At 36.7% G+C, this 23,714-nt stretch overlaps 1 protein-coding gene across 1 annotated transcript in view; it reads left to right on the top strand.

Moving 5' to 3' along the window:
- CHL1 (cell adhesion molecule L1 like) overlaps positions 1–23,119 on the top strand; it is a 167,174-nt gene extending 144,055 nt beyond the window's left edge. Inside the window, exons 18-26 of the mRNA XM_080826350.1 lie at positions 1,155–1,225; positions 4,257–4,479; positions 5,691–5,806; positions 5,936–6,140; positions 6,361–6,483; positions 10,086–10,265; positions 14,616–14,747; positions 17,489–17,561; positions 21,754–23,119. Of these exons, the coding sequence (XP_080682476.1) occupies positions 1,155–1,225; positions 4,257–4,479; positions 5,691–5,806; positions 5,936–6,140; positions 6,361–6,483; positions 10,086–10,265; positions 14,616–14,747; positions 17,489–17,561; positions 21,754–21,970 (1,340 nt within the window). The 3' untranslated portion in view covers positions 21,971–23,119. The remainder of the gene's footprint in view (positions 1–1,154; positions 1,226–4,256; positions 4,480–5,690; positions 5,807–5,935; positions 6,141–6,360; positions 6,484–10,085; positions 10,266–14,615; positions 14,748–17,488; positions 17,562–21,753) is intronic.
- Positions 23,120–23,714: the final 595 nt, after the last annotated feature.

The following is a 23,714-nucleotide window of genomic DNA, read 5'->3' as shown; positions in this document are numbered from 1 at the left end:
TCCCTTTATTTTTTTTTCAACTTTTTGAGATAAAACATTTTATTCATTGTAGGTGCCTTGTTAACGCTTTAAAATATTTAATATCATTAATTTTATACATATAGTGTATTTATTGTCTCTCAATATCTAAACAGATATCTGATAACTATCTAAATTTCCAGGATATTTTTTTTAATCTCAAGAATGATTAATACTAAAATTTGTGTTACTTTACTGTCATTGGTCAATAGTGTGATCATAGCATGGTATTATTGTTTTTTTTTTCCCCTGGCTCAAAATACATAAGCTAGGGTATAATTTCCTTTTTGGATTGAGGAAAAAGCAAGAAGAGATAGTAACTGAGTCAGATACTTGTGTGATTGAAGTGTAAGTTGCATTTGGCATGAAAACTACACTTAGCCCTTTCTTATTAAATGGATCCATTTGAGTATATTTCGTGGACACATAACCTGCTCTTACCTGTTTGTAGTCCCTAACAGTTGGCTGTTGAAATTAACAGATGATGTTTAATTTTATTAGCTTAGAGGCAGATAATCACAACACACATTTCTAACAATAATTCTAATAGAAAAAGGGAGGCAAATTTAAAATTAAAATATTTATTTAAAAAGTAGGTTTAGGATTTTTTAAAAAAAGGTTGAAAAATTTAGAGAGCAGGTTTAAAATGGAGATACTAAAGTAAGTCTTCTACTTTCCACTGAATAGTAATTGTATCACTTCAAGCATGTGATTTTACTCCTTTAAAAAATATATATATATATTTAAAAGCTGCCTTTTAGGTCATGGATAGGTTAACTAGCCTTATGGTGGTAATCATTTTATAATATATATACACATAAATATAAAATGTGTATCTATAGATTGGATACATATATACATACATCTATGTATGTACACACACACACACACACACACACCCCCCGAAATTATTACACTGTACACCTTAAACTTACACAGTGTTATATGTCAATTACATCTCAGTAAAGTTGGTAAAAAGATAACTCCCTTAAGTCTTTACAAGCTGGGCCAGATAGAAATGAATGAATATAATCAAAGTTGTTTAAAAATCTGATTTAGGGGGAGTGGGGTGATATTCTGATTAAGCTGTGGACTATAAATTGGAAAAAGTAATTTTAATACTTATAATTTTTCAGCCCCAGACAAGAATCCACAAAACATAAGGGTTCAAGCCTCTCAACCCAAGGAAATGATTATAAAATGGGAGGTATGTATTCTCTAATGTGTTACACACTACTTTGTGTTCTTTTTTGTGTTCTTTTAGGTCTGCATGCCAAGTGTAATGATAGAAAAATATTTTTTAAGAATGAAGATACAAGATTTTTGTGTTTTATAAATATATCTCATTTGTATATTTTGCAGATCATTGTGATTAGAATGTTAGGAGATATGGTTAAACAGTGGTAAGTAATGTCAGGAAGGGTATATAGGTTGACTTAGTTGTGGTCTATTATCAAAAGTTTTAGATTCCTAGTATTTTTATAACTAATATCCTACATCGTCTCTTGTTCAAAAAAATACTAAAAAACTTCCCTAAATTTTTGTACATGGTCTAATAAATATTATGCATATCGAAAGGATGTCTGCCAAATAATAGCCACTACTTATTAAGCCTATTAAGCATTTTGTGTGCTCTTTTCTGAGAACAGTTGTCATTAATGTCTTTTTCTGGATATAGGGACTGCGGTCAGGGTGGTAGGCAGTGTTACCTGCCACCGTACCACTAGAATACCACCAGAAATCAACAAACCTACTAGATATTTTAGATTTCAAATTGCATTTTTCACCCCTTTATATCTTTCAATGAAAGGTTATGAATTAGAGCTTTGTCTATGAATTTAGTGTAAATTTTTACACCTGCTCAGAGAAGTTTAATAATTGTTTTGAGTGTTATTTCTAATTCCTTCTGTAGTAGAGGGTAACTTTCTCACCTCTCTGTGTGGACCTATTCATGAACAGATAATTTAACCTACTTGAAAGTAGATTACCCATTCAGACATTCTGATGAATAATAGACTTCCAACATTAAATTCATGAATTCTGCATAAATGTAGAACAGTTTTGAATGTGGGAATATACTAATGTATTTTTTTTTTAGAGATTTTCTTTATTTATTTGACAGAGAGAGCAATCACAAGTAGGCAGAGAGGCAGGTAGAGGTGGGGGGGGAAGCAGGCTCCCTGCCAAGCAGAGAGCCCGATGTGGGGCTCGAACCCAGGACCCTGAGATCATGACCAGAGCCGAAGGCAGAGGCCCAACCCACTAAGCCACCTAGGTGCCCCTACTAATTTATGTCTAAACCTCTTTCCAGATAATGATTTTGGGAAGAATTTTAGGATGTATAAAGTTTAGTCTGATTTTTTTTTTAACTCAATATTGTTATATCAACACTAACCCATTATTCCACTACAGTGAAATTAAGTTTTGCAAATTTTAAATTTTAAAAAAAGTGGTAATACACAGAACCTGAGTGTAGTCAAGATTATTATTTCTTTCCTTGAATTTGTGGCCATACATATTTCCTACCACATTGTCTTCATAATTACTTAATTTTTAATCTGAAATTATGTTAATATCTTATTCTTGTAGAGTATCTGTCTTTTTCTCTCTCAAGTTCCCTAGCAATTTCCATAAGACAGATGATATAACTGGTTAGATGAAGATAATAGTATGTAATTATCGGGTCAGTTCCTCAGAGAAGCACACCATGTTCCAACAACATCAGCTCATTAATCCTCACCACTCCTTCAGAAGGGAGACAGTAGCTGGATGGTATCAGCCCTACATTTCACAGAGAGAAGCTGGGACTCTCATTTTAATGACCTTCCCCAGATGTCATGCACTCAGCCAGTGATGAAAAGAAGACCCCCACCTCCACTTCCTCTGATCTGCTATCTTTGTAGGGGGCCTGTTTAAGAATTTACTGTGGTTTTATTGCCAGTTGTCTGAAAGCCAAATACAAAATAATCCTGCTGTCTCCTCCAGAGTCTAGGCACCAAAGAGCCTAGTAATTTAGATAAGATTTTTCTTGAAAGTGCTAAATGTGGTGGCAATTTATTTTAAAATTTGCAGGAGATCTTTATTAAATGTAGCTGTTTTCCTTGGAACAAAACATGTGTAAACTGAATAATTTTGTTTAAAGATTTTATTTATTTATTTGACAGACAGAGATCACAAGTAGGCAAAGAGCCAGGCAGAGAGAGAGAGGGGAAGCAAGCTCCCCGCTGAGCAGAGAGCCTGATTCGGGGCTTGATACCAGGACCCTGAGATCATGACCTGAGCCGAAGTCAGAGGCTTTAACCCACTGAGCCACCCAGGCACCCCTAAACTGAATAATTTTACTTGTTGCTCATTTATTGTTGGTAGAAACTGAAGGAAATTGTAATTCCAGATTACAATCTGACAATAAAAGCTTGTGGCCTGATTCATCTGGGCACCGCTCAAGCCCTTGGTGGATTAATATCCATATGGTAGTAAAAATTACCTTGGTGCAAAACTTAGAATGCAAAGTAAAAACAATGATTGTGAAATCTCAGAAGGTTTTGTTTTGTTTTGATGTTTTTTCTCATAGTTAATTTAAGTATTCAACTTGGAGTTAGTGTAGACTTGAAATTGTTCTGCTGATACAGCACTACTTTCAACTTAGTTCCAACCAACCCATCTAAAAAATTTTAGTAAGTTTGACTGTGTTAAGAAGCACTGAAAATTCTGTAAGAAGACATTTTATATGACATTATTTTATTTTACTTTATTTTTTGGGGAAGAGACAGCAAGCAGTAGGAGGAGGGGCAGAGGGAGAGGGAGAGTCTTAAGTAGGCCCCACGCCCCCAGTGTGGAGCCCAGTGCAGGGCTTGATCTCATGACCCTGGGAACATGACCGGAGTGGAAATCAAGAGTCTAATAACAGACTAAGTCACCCAGGCACCCTGATACATATGACATTATTGAATACTCATACATACAGACAAAATTACCATTTATATAAGTGAGCCTTATAATCTAGGAGTTAAGTCACATTTTCTTATGTAGTTTATGTAACTGATTCATTTAAGTGCACATTCCCATTTTTGAAATGAAACAGGTGATTTATATTACAATATATTTTTTTAATTATTGAAGTATTGATTGATAAAAAAGAAAAACCAGAGTGGATATAACTGCTTCACTAAGTGGCTTGCCACCGTGTCTTACTCAGTGTATCCACGATCACACTTAATGAATCTTGCCTTCTGTCTTAGCCTTTGAAATCCATGGAGCAGAATGGACCAGGACTGGAGTACAGAGTGACCTGGAAGCCACAGGGAGCCCCTGTGGAGTGGGAAGAAGAAACAGTCACAAACCACACCTTGCGGGTGATGACGCCAACTGTCTATGCTCCTTACGATGTCCAAGTCCAAGCCATCAATCACCTTGGCTCTGGCCCTGAGCCCCAGTCAGTGATTCTCTATTCTGGGGAAGACTGTAAGTGATGCACCTGAAACTGCTAAGCGCTTCAAGAGCAATTTCTTTCAAGTATATTGCATTTCAGTTAATGACCATTTTTGAGCAGCCACTGCATGCAAAGAGGACGTACTAGCTGTGCGAGATAAAAAGAAATATAGCACATGATTCCTACTTTCAGGTTGACTACAGGATAGCCGGTCACTATAGAGTGGTAAGGAATTATGTGAAAAGTTTTAATTTTATTCAATTTCCCAGTAAAGCTATTTCTATATGAAAAATCAAAGACCAGTACTCGTCACTACAATTAGTTCAGCAGCATAACTGTCGTAATGTTTCCAGTTACATTTGTCCTTACTTGTCGAAGACTTTCTAACAGCCACCTGTGCCATCCCTGGCCTCAGTTGTACTTTTGGAACCTCCCTAATGCAGATGAGATACAGACTGAAATTTGTCTATAGAATTATGGACACATACAGACTGTTTTGAGGTATTAGTGATATGCTCACTATTAAATTCTTAGACCATAATAACTGCTACAGATAGATTATTAAAAAAAAGGAAAGATGGTATATTCCATGTCACTACACAGGAGTTATTCTCATTGTTCTTCAAGTATCCAAATAATATTTTGATCTGAAAATGGAAAAAGGTTGAGCATCTGAAATTACTAACTCCTTATTCACCTACTATCTAAATTCTTCTACCCAAATAAAATTACACTGGGCATATCACTGTGAACTAAGATATTATTAGTCTTGGCTGCTCTGCATTTGGTTTATTCTTCTATAGTTAGTTCCCTTGTAGAATGGGGATGATAATACCTCTTTATAGGGTTGTTCTAAGGATTATGTGAGCCAGTCCACTGAGACAGTCCCTTAGAATAGTGCCTATACATAGCGTATGCTCAGTTAATGGTAGCTGTTGTTATTAATAGACCAATCAAGCTCTCAAGTAATTTGTTAAATTGTTTAGTTCATTTGTTTCTAAAGGCAAGAAACCCACAGGATATTTCACTGGACCCTGGTTCCAGGGGTAGACTGTCCTCTTCTAGAAACCTGTTTGGGCTCTGAAACTCCTCTGTAATGAGAAACTCTTAAGTTCTATTTGGAATCGATTTCATGAGAGTGCTTTGCTCAGATTAAGCAATATGAAAAATCACCTTTTGAAAAGGATCCTAATAATCACATTTGAGGGTTTTGAGAAGCTCATCATTCTTATGTGCTTAACAGATCCTGATACGGCTCCAGTGATCCATGGGGTGGACGTTATAAACAGCACATTAGTTAAAGTGACCTGGTCAACCATTCCGAAGGACAGAGTACATGGACATCTGAAAGGATATCAGGTTTTTATCATAGATTTTCTTGTTGCTGAATTAATATCTTAAATGCAAATAAGAACTGATCTTAGAAGAAGTCAGAGGAGAATCTGCCACCGTGGTTGATATGTTAAAGGGATCCTATTTCCATTGCAGATAAATTGGTGGAAAACAAAAAGTCTGTTGGATGGAAGAGCACATCCCAAAGAAGTAAACATTCTGAGATTTTCAGGACAAAGAAACTATGGAATGGTTCCTTCTCTAGATGCGTTTAGTGAATTTCACTTAACAGTTTTAGCCTATAATTCCAAAGGAGCTGGTCCAGAGAGTGAGCCTTATATATTTCAAACACCAGAAGGAGGTAAGAATAACAGTGAAGAATAATGCCAACAATGGGAATTATCCAGTGACCAAATTAAACATTTACCTCCATAGTGGTAATTAATCAATATATACTTCATATGAGTTAGCTTCTCAATTGCTATAGAAAACTGGAATCTAATGGAGCTTTTTTTTTTTTTTTTTCTTTTAAAGAAATCTACCAATTTATGAGTGTAACTTCTTGGTCTTGTGTTTTCTAGTACCTGAACAACCAGCTTTTCTCAAGGTCATCAAAGTTGATAAGGACACTGCCACTTTAACCTGGGGACTACCTAAGAAACTGAATGGAAACTTAACTGGTTATCTACTACAGTATCAGATAAGTAAGTAAAAATCTGAATTGGATCCGCCTGGTTTTTGTTTTGTTTTGTTTTTTTTAAGATTTTATTTATTCATTTGAGAGAGTCAGCACAGAAGGAGCAAGAGAGTGAGAAGCAGGTTCCTGAGCATGGAGCCTGATGCAGGGCTTGATCCCAGGTTTTTGGGATCATGACCTGAGCCGAAGGCAGATGCTCGACCGACTGAGGCACCCAGGCACCCCTGGATCCACCTACTTTTTTTTAGGACTTATTTATTTGAGAGAGAGAGAGCACGAGCAGGAGGGGCAGAGGGAAAGGGAGAAAGGGAAAGAGAATCCCAAGCAGACTCTATGCCAAGCACAGAACCTGATGCAGGGCTGAATCCCATGGCCCGTGAGATCATGACCTGAGCCAAAACCAAGAGTCAGATGCTCAACTGACTGAGCCACCCAGGTGCTCCCGGATCTAGCTGTTAATCCTTTGTTTTTGGTTTGCTCTGCTGAGATTCTGATGATCACGGTTTGTAAGTCGGCTTACTTCCTTACAACAAAGGGGTCTGCAAAACGGCTTGCAGACCAAATCCAGGCTGCTGCCTGTTTTCATGAACAGGCCATACATGTCATTCACATTTGTCTATAGCTGCCTTCTTGCTACAGTGGCCCAAGTTGAGTAGCTGTGACAGAGATTGTGTGGCTCACAAAGGCTGAAATATTTACAATCTAGTTCTTTTCAGAAAGATTTGGCAATCCCTGTTTTAGAGGAAAAGTCAGTAGGTACCAGAAGACATACGTGTAATACTTACATATGAGTGGCCTTGAGAATTAAGAACATGCCAAAGAAAAGAGTAAGTGAATGATGTCAGGGAGATTTGAAGCTCACGTAACTTCCACACTGCCTCTTTTGTCTCCGACACGTGCTTCTGGTCTCAACCCTAAATGTACTTCTGTTTGTAGAATCCTCTGTGGGCATCCCACTGGCGTAGGCCCATTGTTTTGAGAGCATTAAAAAGTTTTCTCTGGCCCATTACTCAGGATGGACTCTGCTCTTGTGTTGCTGTGCCATTGGGTTGAAAACAACATGTTTAGAGGAAACGAAGTAATTTTTAATCACAGTGCCTTCTGTGTCTAACAGTCTTCACATCAAGGCATCATCTCAAAATGGAAATTAGGGAACTGAAATCACAGAAATGTTTAGACTGTGAGGACATGCATCCCAAACAGCGGAAACACTAGGACTATGCTGCTTGCAAAAGCCACTCTGCCTCCATGTAATTCAAAGCTTGTCACAATCCAGGTCATGTACGAGTTTTGGCTTCTGATAGCCCATCTGAGTTGGGTCATATGATTAAACAGATACAGGCATCATTGTAATAGAGGTAGCACTTTAGCATTTTTTGAGTGTTTGCTATATAGCAGGATCAGTACTAAGTACTCTTACTGTATTTTTTCATTAAAACAGAAAATCTAGGGGCGCCTGGGTGGCTCAATGGGTTAAGCCTCTGCCTTCGGCTCAGGTCATGATCTCAGGGTCCTGGGGTTGAGCCCCACATCGGGTTCTCTGCTCAGCGCGGAGCCTGATTCCCCCTCTCCCTCTGCCTGCCTCTCTGCCTACTTGTGGTCTCTCTCTCTGTGTCAAATAAATAAATAAAATCTTAAAAAAAACAAAACAAAAGAGAAAATCTGTGAAGGATGTATTTTCTCTATTTTGTGGATGTGAGAATTGAGGCATACAGAATTCACTTATGTAGAGCCATGTAGTAAAATAAGTATTAAGCGAGATTCACACCTAAATCAGTCTTATTTCCTATGCTGGGCTCTTAAGCCTACAGTATTCCATGAACTAGTTTTCAAATGTGTAGAAAGCACTGAAGAAATATTTGAAGACTTTTAAAATGTTAATTTGTTTGGTAAAGCTATGATTTTTCTTTGTCTTAACAATAAAGAAACTCAACGATAATTGCATTCCAACCTTTGTGTTGATCTGTATGTAAGATTCAGATTATTTTAAAAACAAATTCCTAGAATATAGAGAGAAAAGTCTGGAACGTTAACAAGGACAGTGATTATTGTATTGCCTAATATACGGATTTTTTAATAAAATGACATAATTGTACACTTACTTTGCTTTCTATTAAATGAGGGAAATATTTTTGGATAATTTATCTCTTTTAAAAAAAAACTTTTAAATATTTATTTGAGAGATAGTGAGCACGTGAGAGAGAGCATGGGTAGCGGGGAAGAGGAGAGGGAGAAGCAGGCTCCTTGCTGACCAGGGAGCCCTGAGGATGCGCTTAATCCCAGGATCCTCAGATCATGACCTGAGATGACAAAGGCAGACATTTAACTGGCGGGGTCGCTGAAGTGCCCCGATAATTTATCTCTTTTTATTGCTTTGTATGTTCTTAAACAGCTGTTGAGAGCTCTCTGTATACTTCTCCCAATTTATAGATTGATTATTGTAGTTTTTCAACTGACTTTGTGGTATTTTTACCGGAATGCTCTCAAATATGTAAAGAGTGATATTTCTTTCTAATTTTCAACATTTGGATCTTTAGTTTGTTCATTTTTCATTTTTGATCTAATTGCATTAAATAGACCAAGGAAGGCATTTTTATGTCAAGAGTAAGAGTTTGTTTGTTTGTTTGTTTGCTTACCTGTATGATATCTTGGACTGAGGGTCAAGAGGATTTATTCTAGCCCTTTCCTTGCTACTAATGGCTGCCCAGTTTTGGGATGTGTTTCATTTCTTGGACTGTTCTTACTGTAATCTTACAATACATTGTGCTCTTACACAAATCCCATGGTCTGGCTGGTTGCAAATTCTTTGAAAGGCACTGTCTAATTCATCTTCTTTCTGAATAATTCAGCTCTTGCCATAGTACTTAGTATATGGCAGACATTTTAAGATATGTAATTTATTAATCAGTTTATTGATTTTACATATAATAAGTACTTATTTGGTGCCTCAGATTGAACCAGAAATCACAGAAGAAGCAAATTATTGTCCAAATTATTACACCAAAAGGTTAAAAGTGAAGGATCCAATGAAAATATAATAGAGGGAGAAGTCCCTCACTTTCAATAGATATGATGAAGGTGGAGCTCTAGTATGGCATAGTGATTAAGAACATGGGCTCTGGGGGCGCCCGGGTGGCTCAGTGGGTTAAGCCTCTGCCTTCGGCTCAGGTCATGATCTCAGGGTCCTGGGATCGAGCCCCACATCAGGCTCTCAGCTCAGCGGGGAGCCTGCTTTCTCCCTCTCTCTCTGCCTGCATCTCTGCCTACTTGTTCTCTCTCTCTCTCTCTCTCTGTGTCAAATAAATAAATAAATAAATCTTTAAAAAAAAAAAAAAAGGAACATGGGCTCTGGAGTGGAAAAACTGTGGTTGGATTCAAATTTTGTTTGGCCAGTTACTGGCTCTAAATCTAGACCTCAACATTCCCATGTATGATACTGTAATAAAATTATGTCTCCGTCACAGAATTGAAGTTAGTTAATGGCTGTGAATAATTAAGATGGTGCCTTGCATAACACAAGCATACACAGAGTCAACAATAAGGGACATCATAAGTTGAATTGTTAAGGCATGAATTCTGAGGCATTGCTGTTTGTGTTTCTTTCTTTAGTAAATGACACCTATGAGCTTGGAGAACTAAATGATATCAACATTACAACTCCATCGAAGCCCAGCTGGCGTCTCTCAAACCTCAATGCCACCACCAAGTACAAATTCTACTTGAGGGCTTGCACTTCAAAGGGCTGCGGAAAACCAATCACGGAGGAAAGCTCCACGTTAGGAGAAGGGAGTAAGTGCAGGAGGCTTCTGCATGCTGTTTTTAAAATTGCTCCGAAGGGATTGTACCAAGCTAGTCATTGTAAATAAGAAATGATTGTGATCTCCATCTATCTGACCTTTTGTTTTTCACTGATATAGATAGAGAATTTATTTCTCTTGTTTGTAAAATTCACATTGACTCAATTTATGGATCTCTACACAACAGCTACACAACTATAGCCTCAGTGTATATAAGTATCTCTACACAACAGCTACACAACTATAGCCTCAGTGTATATAAGGTCAGGAGCTATAATTTTACTTAATTAAGATAGGAGTATATAAGGTAATGAAGTTATTCATAAGGTTACTAGAGAAGGATATTTTTCTCTTGGAAGTGTTTTCATACAGAAAAATATTTGGCTCTTGCCCTGGTTGATGTTTTGTAAAAATGATCTAATACATTTCACTTCCATGTCTTGGTTCATATATATATATATAGAGAGAGAGAGATTTATGTATCAATTTTATTTTGCTGTCTACTGGTTGATGCCAAGTACTGGCTTGGAAATGGCCCATCAACCTCTGATTTAATTTGTATAATTATCCAAATTCAATTGTAGTTTTTGGTTTTGTTTTTTGGGGGTTTTTTTGTTCTTTTTTTTTTTTTTTTTCAACCTAGACCTATTTCTCTTCCCAAATTATTTTGACAGTTATGATTTTAGCAGTGTTCTTGCTAAACTTAAAAGGAGAGAAATTCAGAAGGCAGAGCATAAAAAGGAATTGAATCAGAGGAACTGTTGCACACGTTAGTAAGTTAAAAAAGTTTAAAAAAGTAAGTTAAAAAAAAAAGGTTTTAAACTTGAACTTGAACAGATTCAAGTTGATTAAACCTAGAAGGATATTTGAGGAACGGAACAAGGAAAAGGAGTTGGTAGGAAGGCGAATCATTTGCTTATCATGTACTATGTGTCAGAAACTCCCCTGGATGGGTTTCCAAATTTTAGATTAGAAAAAAGATTGAGTTGATGGAAAAAGAAAATAGTAATGAGAAAAACTAAGTTCCCACTTATAAAATACACATATTATTATAAAATACATTCAAGTATATGTGAATCACTGGCAAGTCAGTGTGTGTGTGTGAATGGTTATGCTCTGGCCTTTACTGTCTGTTTCTCCTTCTTTGCCTACTGTGTCTACCTAATGAAGGGGTTTATGTTTTCCTCAGATACCCTAAGTACTCAGAACTCCCCTTTATGGAAAAAGTATGTATACTCAAAGAGTTTCTTCTGAGAAACCCACACATTATTCCCAGGGACAAAATGAGACACCAAGTGAAATGAAGAATTCATTTACCTACTCAAAAGAGAGATTTAAAGATGATAATTGAAAACTTTTTAATAATTAAAAGGATCTTATTTCTTAAGAGTTCAAAGTGGCATCAAGTGTTCAATACAAAGAAGTCAGGATAGTAGTAATCTAAATATGCAACTTCCGTATTTTTCAAAACAGGGTTTGAGGCTTGGAGAGGGTTGCTATTTTGTTAAAACCAAGACCATAATATGCATGAGATATGCTAATCCCATTATTGCTAATTTGTAGCAGGTAAGGAAAAAAATGCATAGAATTCTTTTACAATAGTTATAGTTACCATATGCATATATGGAAGTATTTAGAAAATTTGGGTTTGGTCACCTTCATGTTGGAAAAACTGTTTTTTAGCAGATGGAAAGCACTGTGTGGTTTTGTAAAAGATGCTGCATCTTCTTTGCAAATTAAAGATGCCGCTAATGTGCTTAAGTATCTTACAGCCTATTTCTTCCCTACCCTATGTCTCAGGAATTTGAAAATGTTTCTTACTAGTATGTTTGTGCTTTCTTTCAGGATTCTGCATTTTCAGCTACTGCCCCTTCCCCTGTTGACACTGTTTTCTCTTCTGTAGGCATATCTTGCTGTATTTACAGGAAAGAAACTATAATCTCTTTTTGCCTCTGGATTTCAGCATGATCTTTGGAAAAGGAAAAACACAAATATATTTTCACTGAGGAGATAAATCTTGATATCACAAAAAACTCTAAAAGTAACTTTTGTGAAAATTGGAATCTATCTCTGCGTATCTTTCTTTTCCTGGGTCTGCCTAGATAGCACACTTTAAGGTCATCTGGCATTTATTCAGAAAATAGGATTTGATACACAAGCTTCCCCCCCCCACCCCGATTATTTCCTGGTTGTCACTCTGATTTTCAGGTGGCTCACATTCCATAGTCTAAGAGGGGGGAGATGATGGAGCTAATAAGAAATATTTGTGTCATTCCTGGTTTGAACAAAACACTTGCTTTGCTCTATTTTTCAAAAGCTTGCACTATTTAATGTTATACTAATATTTCTGTTTTTCAAAGTCAAAATTAATTGTGTTCTATTTCAGTGGTGCTCAATCTTAAAGGCTTTGCTCAACTAATACAATTAGCCTTATTTCTCCCATGGTGACATTTTTTTTAATGAAACCCTTCTGTTATCAGTAACTATATCATCAATTTCTATTCTGTGGCTAAAAGTTATAACCAAATTTTAATGTGTGACATATACCCATTGATACAGGGTTTCATAACTTTTAATATCTCAACATTGCATAAATTATTTTTAGTGTACATTATTTACATTTATTACATTGAGTTGATTCTCAGCAAAACTACAGATCAAATACAAAAATATTTTATATATTTTGTTGCAACATCAGAAATTAGGTGTATATTTAATTACACTGACTCATTTGAGATTCTATTTGAGATTCTGTCACTATGAGATTCTATAGTTAATATATTGATACATTCATGTTTCTTTTTTTAAAGTATTAATGTCTCAGAATATTTTAACAATCTCAGTGCATTTCATTTAAAGGTACTTATAAACTGTACTTTATGTACCTATAAACTTACTTATATTTCTATAAATTTCAAGTATTTAATATATTACCATGTTATGATACTATTCCATCAATATTTATAGAGAAGACAAAGACAAAAAAAAAGTAATATATATTTAAAATTATAATGTCATTTGCCTTCAAAAATAAGCCAAAATGGCCATATTCAGTTTCCTGCTAGGTCTGTGAAAATTCAAATTGTACAAAATGATACTGTAATTTTTTGAAGTCTGTGTTTGGTTTTGAAACATTCATGTGACTGGGCAGATTTATAGTACAATTTCATCAACAAGTACATCATCTCTAAAGGACATGAATTAAATTCATTTCATTTCCTCCATTTCAGGATATTAAGAAAGAAAATCTTGAAATGTTGATATTCTTGATCTCCTGATAATTCAAAAACTATGAGAAAAAAATCCTGCAAATGGCACTCCTCCCAAATAACAGTGTTTTTTTGTTTGTTTGTTTGGTCATTTGTTTTTACTTTTCATGTCCTGCTTTTCAATGATTGCAATTTATATGATTTAACTGTGTACATTTCTTAGGTAAAAGTATCGGGAAGATATCAGAAGGAGTCAATCTTACTCAAAAGACTCACCCAGTAGAGGTATTTGAGCCGGGAGCTGAACATATAGTTCGCCTATTGACTAAGAATTGGGTTGATAACAATAGCATTTTTGAAGATGTAATTGAGACAAGAGGGAGAGGTGAGACATGAGATTGTATTTGGGGCCTTCTTAGACAATAAATCTGCTTTATAGATTATTTAATTTTACACACTTCCTGTAGTAAAGATAAAAATACGGAGTACGTTAGTTACAAAGATAACAGTCTCTGTGTGTTTTGGCATAGCATTTTTAAATTATTATTATGTTCAGTTAGCCATCCTAGAGTACATCATTCGTTTTTGATATAGTGTTCAACGATTCATTAGTTGCATATAACACCCCATGCTCATCATAGCATTCTAAAATTATCGAAATGAAAAATGTTCCACAAAGATCCAGCATATCCTTATTGTTTTCGCCAGAGCAGCTGTAAAAAAATACCTCCTGCCAATTAACACACGTTAATAACAAAAACTAAGCAGAAAACCGAAACAATAAAACCTGCAGAAACTCCGCCGCAATCTGCATATAACCAAGGCAGCTTGTGCTTTCGCTTGCTTGTGCTGCTTCTGTGTTTCACTTGCTCTGCCTCCCCTGTCCCTTTTTGGTTTTCATCCTCAGAGTCAGATGCAACTTGAGAGGGCCCTTTTAAAAACAGAATGAACCATTTATCAGTATTTTTTGCATGAAATGTCCTTTAAGTCACATTCCCTCTAGGGTCACTGAAAGGAAAAATAAAATGGATGCTATTTTGTATGTTTAAAAATGATGTTTCATTTTCCCAAAGGGGGCATAATCCCAAAGACTGTTTCTAGCATGCAACGTGTGACTTCTCTTTGTACAACAGAATACGCTGGTTTATACGATGACATCTCCACTCAAGGCTGGTTTATTGGATTAATGTGTGCCATTGCTCTTCTCACGCTAATCCTGTTAACTGTTTGCTTTGTGAAGAGGAACAGAGGTGGGAAGTACTCAGGTAAAGCTGTTTCTTAATATAGTAATATACTTTCAGTTTATTAAATAGTGTTTCCCAGGAGGCATTCTTCAGAGACATCTTTTATTTTTTTTTTAATTACGCACTTAAAGTCAGTGTACTGAGAGGGGGGAAAAAACCTCTTGTATTAACTAACCAAAAGATGTAAGGTCTAGAATATTATTTTCACGTGGTTACTAGTCTCTAACAAGGCATATAATACTTCTAACCTTCTATTTTCTGTCTGTAAAATGTCATAGTTGTTAAGAACACTAATCATTAAACCGCACACACATATTTTAACATCTTAAGAGGAAGGACTTGTTTAAACATGCCTTGTCATGTATTTGTGACCCAGAGAATGTTTGTGCTAGTAACTTCTAATGGTACTGGCTGCACTAGTCTAGAGTTAACCATTGCTGGGAATGCATTTTTTTTTTTATCATGACGTATTAGATATGCTGCCTTCTGAATTAATGTACATAAAATATAAATAAAAACCATCGGAGTTAATATAACAGTTGGCTTTAATTTAACTTCCAAATTTATCTTTTAGATATGTATATTGTATTGTTGCTATTATTATTGTTAACTGCTTAGTGTTCAAGATGCTTTAATATAAGGGGAAAGATTTAGATCCCACTGACATTAGTTTGATGATGTTCAGATTAGTTCTTTTATTGGCTTATTATTCATTTAGCAAATATTTATTTATTTATTTTTAAAGATTTTATTTATTTATTTGACAGACAGAGATCACAAGTAGGCAGAGAGGCAGGCAGAGAGAGATGGGGAGGCAGGCTCCCTGTTGAGCAGAGAGCCTGATTCAGGACTCAATCCCAGGACCCTGGGATCATGACCTGAGCCAAAGGCAGAGGCTTTAACCCACTGAGCCACCCAGGTGCCCAATTTAGCAAATATTTATTGGGAACCTATATGTGTATTGATCAAAGAAGAGCACAATTTTTAAATTTTTTAACATCTATGCATTTGGTGCGTGGAAATTTATGCAATCATAGATCTTATTTTTTTTTCCTATGAGGACTGAATTATTATTAATTAGATTTTCAATAATTAATGAATGTCCTAGTTAATTGGAAAATTTAAAGACATATAGCATTCCTTTTTGAGGATCCCCAACCAGTAGTCACTTGTGAAGTGTGACCCTCTCCAAATTCTAATGATGGAAAAGAAAAAAAGTCAGCGTTTTACATTATAGGACAACTACAAGAATCCCTCGGTTCTCTGAAAGTAGTAGTAAAAGATGTCACGAAGAAGGATTGTTACAGGGTTGCTGGGTTCCTCTTACGGAGTCAAAGAATGAATCTTTCAGACACAATGGGTGAAGTGAAGTGAAAGCTTATTAAATGAAGCTGAGAGCAGAAAGGAAAGAAAAAAGCTCTCTAGGGTGAGAGGGGTCCTGAATGGGTTGGCACTGAGGACTTCTAGTGGCAGTCTTTTATTGAGAACTGCCTAGGAAGCTCGTGGCCTTGAGAGACTTCTGCCATCTTGCTTTGTTCCCTTATCTCTTGTTCCTCTCTGTCTCAGCATCCACCTGCCAGGCATAGTTTCTGAGCCTGGTCAGGGGAGTTGGGGCCTCCTGTCTCTCCCTGCCGATACCTTAACCCTTTCCCTGCTCACGGGACAGGACCTGTGGGCAGAAAGAGCTATACTGGGATTGTGAGGAGTGACTGATTGTATACTTTTTAATTCATGGGGGTGAGGGACAGCACAAGTCTCCAAAGAATCTGGAAACAAGGCTTTCAGGACCTTAAGGGCCAGCTGCTGCCAAGATGAGGTTACTTTTAAACATTAAGGGACTAAAGCAGCCATGAGTTCCTTGAGGAAGGTCCTGTTCTCCATGTTTCGGGTTATCTATCAGTGGGCTGTAAGCACCAAAGAGATTTTAATGTAAGCTACATTTCTTTTGCCTCTGTTTCCCATATCAAGTAGGAAACTTTTTCTTTTTTTTTTTTAAGATTTTATTTGAGAGAGAGAGAGTGAGAATGAGAGAGCACAAGTAGGGGGAGAGGCAGAGGGAGAGAGAGAGGGACAAGCCGACTCCTTGTTGAGGAAGGGAGCCCATCACAGGGCTATGACTCAAGCTGTAGGTAGATGCTTAACTGTCTAAGCCACCCCATCCCCCACATCAGGATTTTTGCTTGAGCCTAGTAAAGTGAAATAAGAGCCCCCTTGTTCCTTGTCCCACTATTTGGAATAAATCAAATTTAAAATGTCACTATAAACCTGAGTATTCTGATTTTGGGGGCAATTATGAGTGAGAGAGAGAGCAGAACAGCCAAATGGTTGACTCTTAATCACTTTAGTTTAGTGACATAGATCTGGTATTAGCCTATACCGTCTTCAAAAAGTTTTGGGTAATAAACTGTGTATCTAGTAATTTGGTCTCCATTAAGAAACCATAACTAAGTTTGACTCTTCCAATAAGACTTGTTGCCCACCTAATACTGAGTAATCACATGAAGACCTGCAACATGCTGTAATTCTGATGACGAATCAGGAGAATCCAGGAGATCATTTTCCTTTTTTTTCTTAAACAAAGAGGTAACTAATGGGTTGTAGATACAACCACAAAAACAATACAACACAAAACAAAAAACCTTGACTCACTAGTATCAAAAAGTTGGAGCATTGCTGTTCTCACTGATTATCCATCTTTAAAAACGCTGTTACTATGTCTTTAAAAATGATTTGTGTTACTTTCCCCGCTATTTGTTTTTTAGTGAAAGAAAAGGAAGATCTGCATCCAGATCCAGAAGTTCAGTCGGTGAAAGATGAGACCTTTGGTGAATACAGGTAAACAGTGTTCCATTTTAAAATGCATCAAAACACATACTCATCAGGTTATAAGCCTAAAAATACAAAACAAACAAGTGTTTATTCTTAAAGTAAAGGTTACACTACTACATCGTAATGCCTTTTTGAAGAATAGTTTGCAAAAATAGGGCCTGTTTCAGAGAAAGCAACCCACCTCCAGGTGCAGGGGTGTGTGTGACCATACTGTAGGTAGATGTGTGTGCTGCGAGACTTGTTAAAGCTCTGTGTTCTATGCGAAAGGACACAATTTCACTATTTTTATTGAAAGTGAATTATTTAGAGTATTAAAACATCTTGGAGTCTGCAGCATGGCCATTATGGGCCCAAGTTTTATGCAGTTTACATCCATAAACATATATTCTGTGCACCTTCTATGTAGACTTGGCAAAGGTAAGTTACAAATCCTGTCCTCAAGAGGGACCTAGTCTTCAGAGGGGAAAAAAAAAAAAAAAACTTACCTCTGCAAATGACTGTAATTAGGTAAAGAGAATGAGAGAGAAAAAGGGGAGCGAGTCTTGTGGGCCTTGAAGGGATGCTGATAAAGGATCATCTGAAGAGATAAGATAGGCTGTAAAGAACGAAATGGATTGTGTTACCCTTAGCTAGTGGGTAGAGCAGGACCAAACTTCAAGGTAGAGAGGAGTGTCGTACCTGGGAAGAACCGCAGGGTATCTGGAGGAGGGAGGTAGCTCTTGAGGATGGATTCAACTTCTCATTCTCCCATTGCTCACCATCTTCCCCCTTCCACTACCATCTCTGTTTCTTTTTCTTTCTTTTTTTTTTTTTTTTAAAGATTTTATTTTATTTGTCAGAGAGAGAGCACACGTGAGAGCACAGGCAGACAGAGTGGCAGGCAGAGGCAGAGAGAGAAGCAGGCTCCCCGCTGAGCAAGGAGCCTGATGTGGGACTCGATCCTAGGATGTTGGGATCATGACCCCAGCTGAAGGCAGCTGCCCAACCAACTGAGCCACCCAGGTGTCCCACCATCTCTGTTTCTTAGCCCTTCCTGTTTCAGATGTCCTTGTTTTTCATCAGGTCCTCTGTATATTGCCGCTAAGAGAGCTTGCAACTCCTGGGCTTATACAGCCTTTAGCACACAGGAGGCCAGAATTCATTTGGAAATAGAGACCCTGATTGACTCTAACCAGTCCATCCTTGGATCCATTACCGTAATCAGTGACATGGAGCATGATGATGAGCTGTTCTGGGTTAACTGATGTACATCTGAGCCCCATTATAGGCTCTACTTTGCTGTATACTAATTCTTCTTTTTTCCACTTACTCAAAGCTCTCCTTATATTTTTATATTTCTGATTAATCACTTGAAGTTCTTTCCAGAATAAGGATCATTAGAGGGAGAAGAAGGAAAGAAAGAGGGGAGAGAAGGAGGGAGGGAAGGAAAAGGGAAGGGAAGGAGACAGAGAGACTGAAAGACCGAGAAACTTGGGACTTCACAAATTTACAAATTGTGGCTCAAATTTCATGAGGCAAGAACCATTAGGGGCCTATGGAAACTTCAAAATATATTTGAAAGACAGATATTAATAGTTCAGTTTTATAGGCACGAAAACTATAATAATGCCTTGTTCAAAAACCCGTTCCCCCATACCCTGCTGCCTCTTTAAAAAAGAAAATCATCCCCTGCGTTATTTTGCCTGGCATCCCATTAATATAATTATTTATTAATAATTTAATTAAATCCCTTTAATCTCTTAATGTTTCCCGTCATCTCTTCCCAAAACTACATGCTCATCCAGAAAATTTTCTAATCTTCAAGTTATCCCAAGAGACAGTTTTATTGGGTGCTGTTCTCGCTCATGATGTGAATTGGCATCCTTCCAGCTTCTGGTAATAGTTTCTTCACTCTCTGTTGCCCGGTCCCTAACCTAATGCCATATTTCTGTTTTTGTTTTGTGTTTCTGTAACTGTAAGCATCCCCCTCCAGGAGCCGATTACTCTATGAGTCAGGATAGCCCGGGTTATGCTGCTGTCAAAAACAACTCCCAAATCTTTTTCTTTCTAAAGTTATGTGTCGAACAGAGATGACTGTTCATTTTGATCACTTTGGAGCCCTGGATGGGGGATGAGCATCCAGGATCACCACAGCGGGAGAACTATAACAGCAAATTGAGCACGGGCTCTATAAGTGACACTTGCCAACTTTGCTCACTTTACTTGGGCCAAAGCAAGTCACATGACAATGTATAAGTCAAGAAAGGCAGAGAATTGCCACCCTGCCCTGCTCCCAGGAAGCTGAGAGATGGACCTATTTGATGAGCAACACCGATTACCAAAAATAATACAGTGCTAATCATATTCGAATTATATATATAGCCAAATTCATCCTTTTTAAATTTTTATGAAATCATTTAATTTGGTGTACAGATTTATAGTGTGTATGCAGTTTACATAGTAATAGTAGTTAGTAGTTAGTACCTAAAAAAAATCTTGAAAACAAAAAACCAGACCCTTAAATACAGAGAACAAACTGGGGGTTGCTGGAGGGGTGGTGGGGGAGGGTTGGGTGAAATAGATAAAAGGGATCCAGAGCAGACTTATTGAGCACTGAGTACTATACAGAATTGTTGAATCATCATATTGTATACCTGAAACTAATATAACACTGTGTGCTAATTGTACTTCAATAAAAATACACATTGGGAAAAAACAAAACAAAAAACAAATCTTGATCCAGAAATTTAGAAGACCATACCATTTAATAGACATTTTACTAACTCAGGAGTTATTTTTGTTGAAGAATAAAACTCAAACCATAAATTTAGGATCCTTGTAGTATTTAGGTTCTAAAAATGCCAGCCATCTTTTAAAAATTCAACAAACTTGAGTTTATAAACTATATTAAAGAAAGTTCTTCAGTTACCAGAAACAAAATTTGAATGATTAACCTAATCAAAGGGAAATTTGGGGGCACCTGGGTGGCTCAGTGGGTTAAGCCTCTGCCTTCAGCTCAGGTCATGATCTCAGGGTCCTGGTATCGAGCCCCACATTGGGCTTTTTGCTCAGCAGGGAGCCTGCCTCCTCCTCTCTCTCTGCCTGCCTCTCTGCCTACTTGTGATCTCTGTCTGTCAAATAAATAAATAAAATCTTAAAAAAAAAAGAGAGAGAGAGAGAGAGAAATTTAGGGAAAGATTAAGGGGTATATGCAGGATCAAAGGTAAAGACAAAAGATCATGACTTGATGACTGGGAATTCCAAAAATTAATGAACTCAAAGGGAATAACATTATCCCTTATGTATGTCAGCAGACTGAGTATCTCTGCATGTCTCAAAGCTCCCAATTTTAGAGGGAAGCAGAAGTATTGTGAATAATAGAAAGCAGTTTCTCATTTACTCAGTATAATGCAAATTGGTTATGACTTTTTTTTTTAATTTTTCAGAGTTTATTAGAAGCCTCCTGTTTTTGTTTTGACACCTTTCAGAACGATTTCAAATGATATTTCTAAAAAAAAAAAAAATTCTGTTTCTTGTCTTGGGTAATTAAAATGTAAAAGATAATGACTATTTTAGTATCATTTGTAACACTGTACAATATCAATAGTAAGAATAGGAAAATTGTCTAATTTTTAATGATACAAACATATTCTAAGAATTGTTTCTTAGATTCACTAAGAATTTAGTGAATCTCTGAGATGAAAACGAATTGTCTTTGTTTCTTCTTTTTTAAAAAAATTTTTAATTTTTTATTAACATATAATGTATTATTAGCCCCAAGGGTACAGGTCTGTGAATCACCAGGTTTACACGCTTCACAGCACTCACCATAGCACATACCCTCCCCAATGTCCATAACCCAGTGACCCTCTCCCTAACCCTCTTCCCCCAGCAACCCTCAGAGAAAGACAATTACCATATGATCTCCCTGATATGAGGAATTTGAGAGGCAACGTGGGGGGTTTGGTGGGTAGGGAAGGAAAAAATGAAACAAGATGGGATCAGGAGGGAGACAAACCATAAGAGACTCTCAATCTCACAAAACAAACTGATGGTTATGACTTTTCAAACACTTATTTGTGCAGGGGTCATTTAGGGTTTATGTGTCTGCAATGCTGATGTGAATGTCTTGAAAATCTTAAGACCTATTAGCACTTATGCATGCGTCTTGCTTTCTGTGACTGTTTCAGATTTTGTTGAACGATTCTTTGTTTTGTAGTGACAGTGATGAAAAACCTCTCAAAGGAAGCCTTCGATCCCTTACCAGGGATATGCAGCCCACAGAAAGCGCTGACAGCTTAGTCCAGTATGGAGAAGGCGACCATGGTCTGTTCAATGAAGATGGATCATTTATTGGCGCTTATGCTGGGTCTAAGGAGAAAGGATCTGTTGAAAGCAATGGAAGTTCTACAGCAACATTTCCACTCCGAGCATAAATGTATCCCATGTAAACATCCATGGTTCACACCAACCTTCCATATTTATCTGTTCAAGGGAGCAAGAACTTTCACGTAGGAATAGAAACACATCGGCAAAAGATTTCATCCAGAATCCGAACATCTTGCAATTATGTTGAGAAAAATAGCACTGCCTTGAAAAAATAAAACACTAAGCACTACAGGCCTATATTGTTTGTTTTGTTTTGTTTTTCAGGTGCTGAAAATGCAGAACACAAAACAAATCCTGTATTTAGATTCACCTCAACTGAACCCAAAGTATCCATTCAGTGTACTCCATTTTTACCTGGTTTTACTGTTCACAGTGTTTGCCTAGTTGTTGCTACCTTGTGGGTTTTTCTCTTTGTGCCCATTTGTATTCAGTCTCTGAGAACTGTCTTAATGACTTTGCTTCACTGCAGGTAAAAAGATGGTAAGCAGACTGGTTATTTAAAATGTAAAGAGGAATATGAATGTCTTATTAAAGCAGTTCATTGAATATATACAGTCTAAATCTATTATTTAAATTTTTAGTAGCAGGAGTCTTAGGTGAACAATCAACTCATATTTATTGAAGGTCTAATTGTTTGCCCAGAGAAGGTCATGTTTCAATAGGGTTCTAACTTTGTCAGTTTCAACACGAGTTTTTTTTTATGTCTATCAGTTCTGACATCTAGAACCATCTTTTTGTTTGTTTGTTTGTTTGTTTTCTTGGACTAAATTCAGCTGCAAAGGAAGTGGTGGTCAGAAGGTTATCTTATGAAAAGAGCAGGCCAAGGTATCTGTGATGCTGGAGTCTAATGGCTATTTCTATTTAATATTTCTGTTTCTAAATTGACTGCTTTTACCTTTTTTTCTATGTTTATATAATGGCAAGCTCGCATATATTTCATGAATGCATTGTACATATTATGTTAATATTTACACAATTTAAAATATAGATGTGTTTTATTTTGAAGTGAGAGAAAGAACATTAACAGGCATGTCTGTACAGCTAGAGTATATAGTGAGAAAACGTTTTTCATGATTCCAGAGCTGCAACCAATAACATGAGGTTCCAAAACTGAAGACTTTGTATAAAGCATTTGGATTTTGTTCTTATATTGCTTTCTCCGACAGTCTTAAAATAAAAATATCATATAAATATTGAGGGAAATGTTCTCCTATTTTTCAAAATAAGTTTTTATTGTTCAGTATATTCTTACCCCTCCCCACCTCCAAAAAATGTTTACAATAGAAATTTCCATACATATGTTTGCCTTTCACATTTTAAACATCTTCAGGGTGGGATCACTCTGTTCTTCTGTCAAAGTCAGTATAAATTCAGGGAATTCATTTCCTGGTGTGTGAGCTACTAGTCCTTCTAAAATTGTACATGAAAATGGTTTAAAAAATAGTATGAAGGACTGTGCATGCATGCCAATAAAATTCAGTGTTCAACTTCTCACTTAATGGAAGCATTTTTGACTCTACCATGAAATTCTTAATTATGGTTAAGTGAAAGTGACTCAGATTTTACTTTATTTTTTGAACTGTAGCTGTGGCCATATATTGGTAATCCTGACTTTGATTTATGCAGACCACTGTGTTTCTTGTGGACCAAAATTAGGGATGTTTTTATAATGGTCAATGCATTAATCTACGTGGAGTATCTAATTGTCATTTTAAACCTGTGTGTCCTCCAAAATACATAGGCAGCAAAAGAATGTCTGATTTAAAACAATGTGTCCCGGGTTCAGGACTT

This window comes from Martes martes (genome assembly GCF_963455335.1).
Source record: "Martes martes genome assembly, chromosome: 1".
Lineage (NCBI taxonomy): Eukaryota > Metazoa > Chordata > Mammalia > Carnivora > Mustelidae > Martes > Martes martes.
The sequence above is the reverse complement of the archived record's forward strand: the minus strand, read 5'-3'. Positions and strand labels throughout refer to the sequence as shown.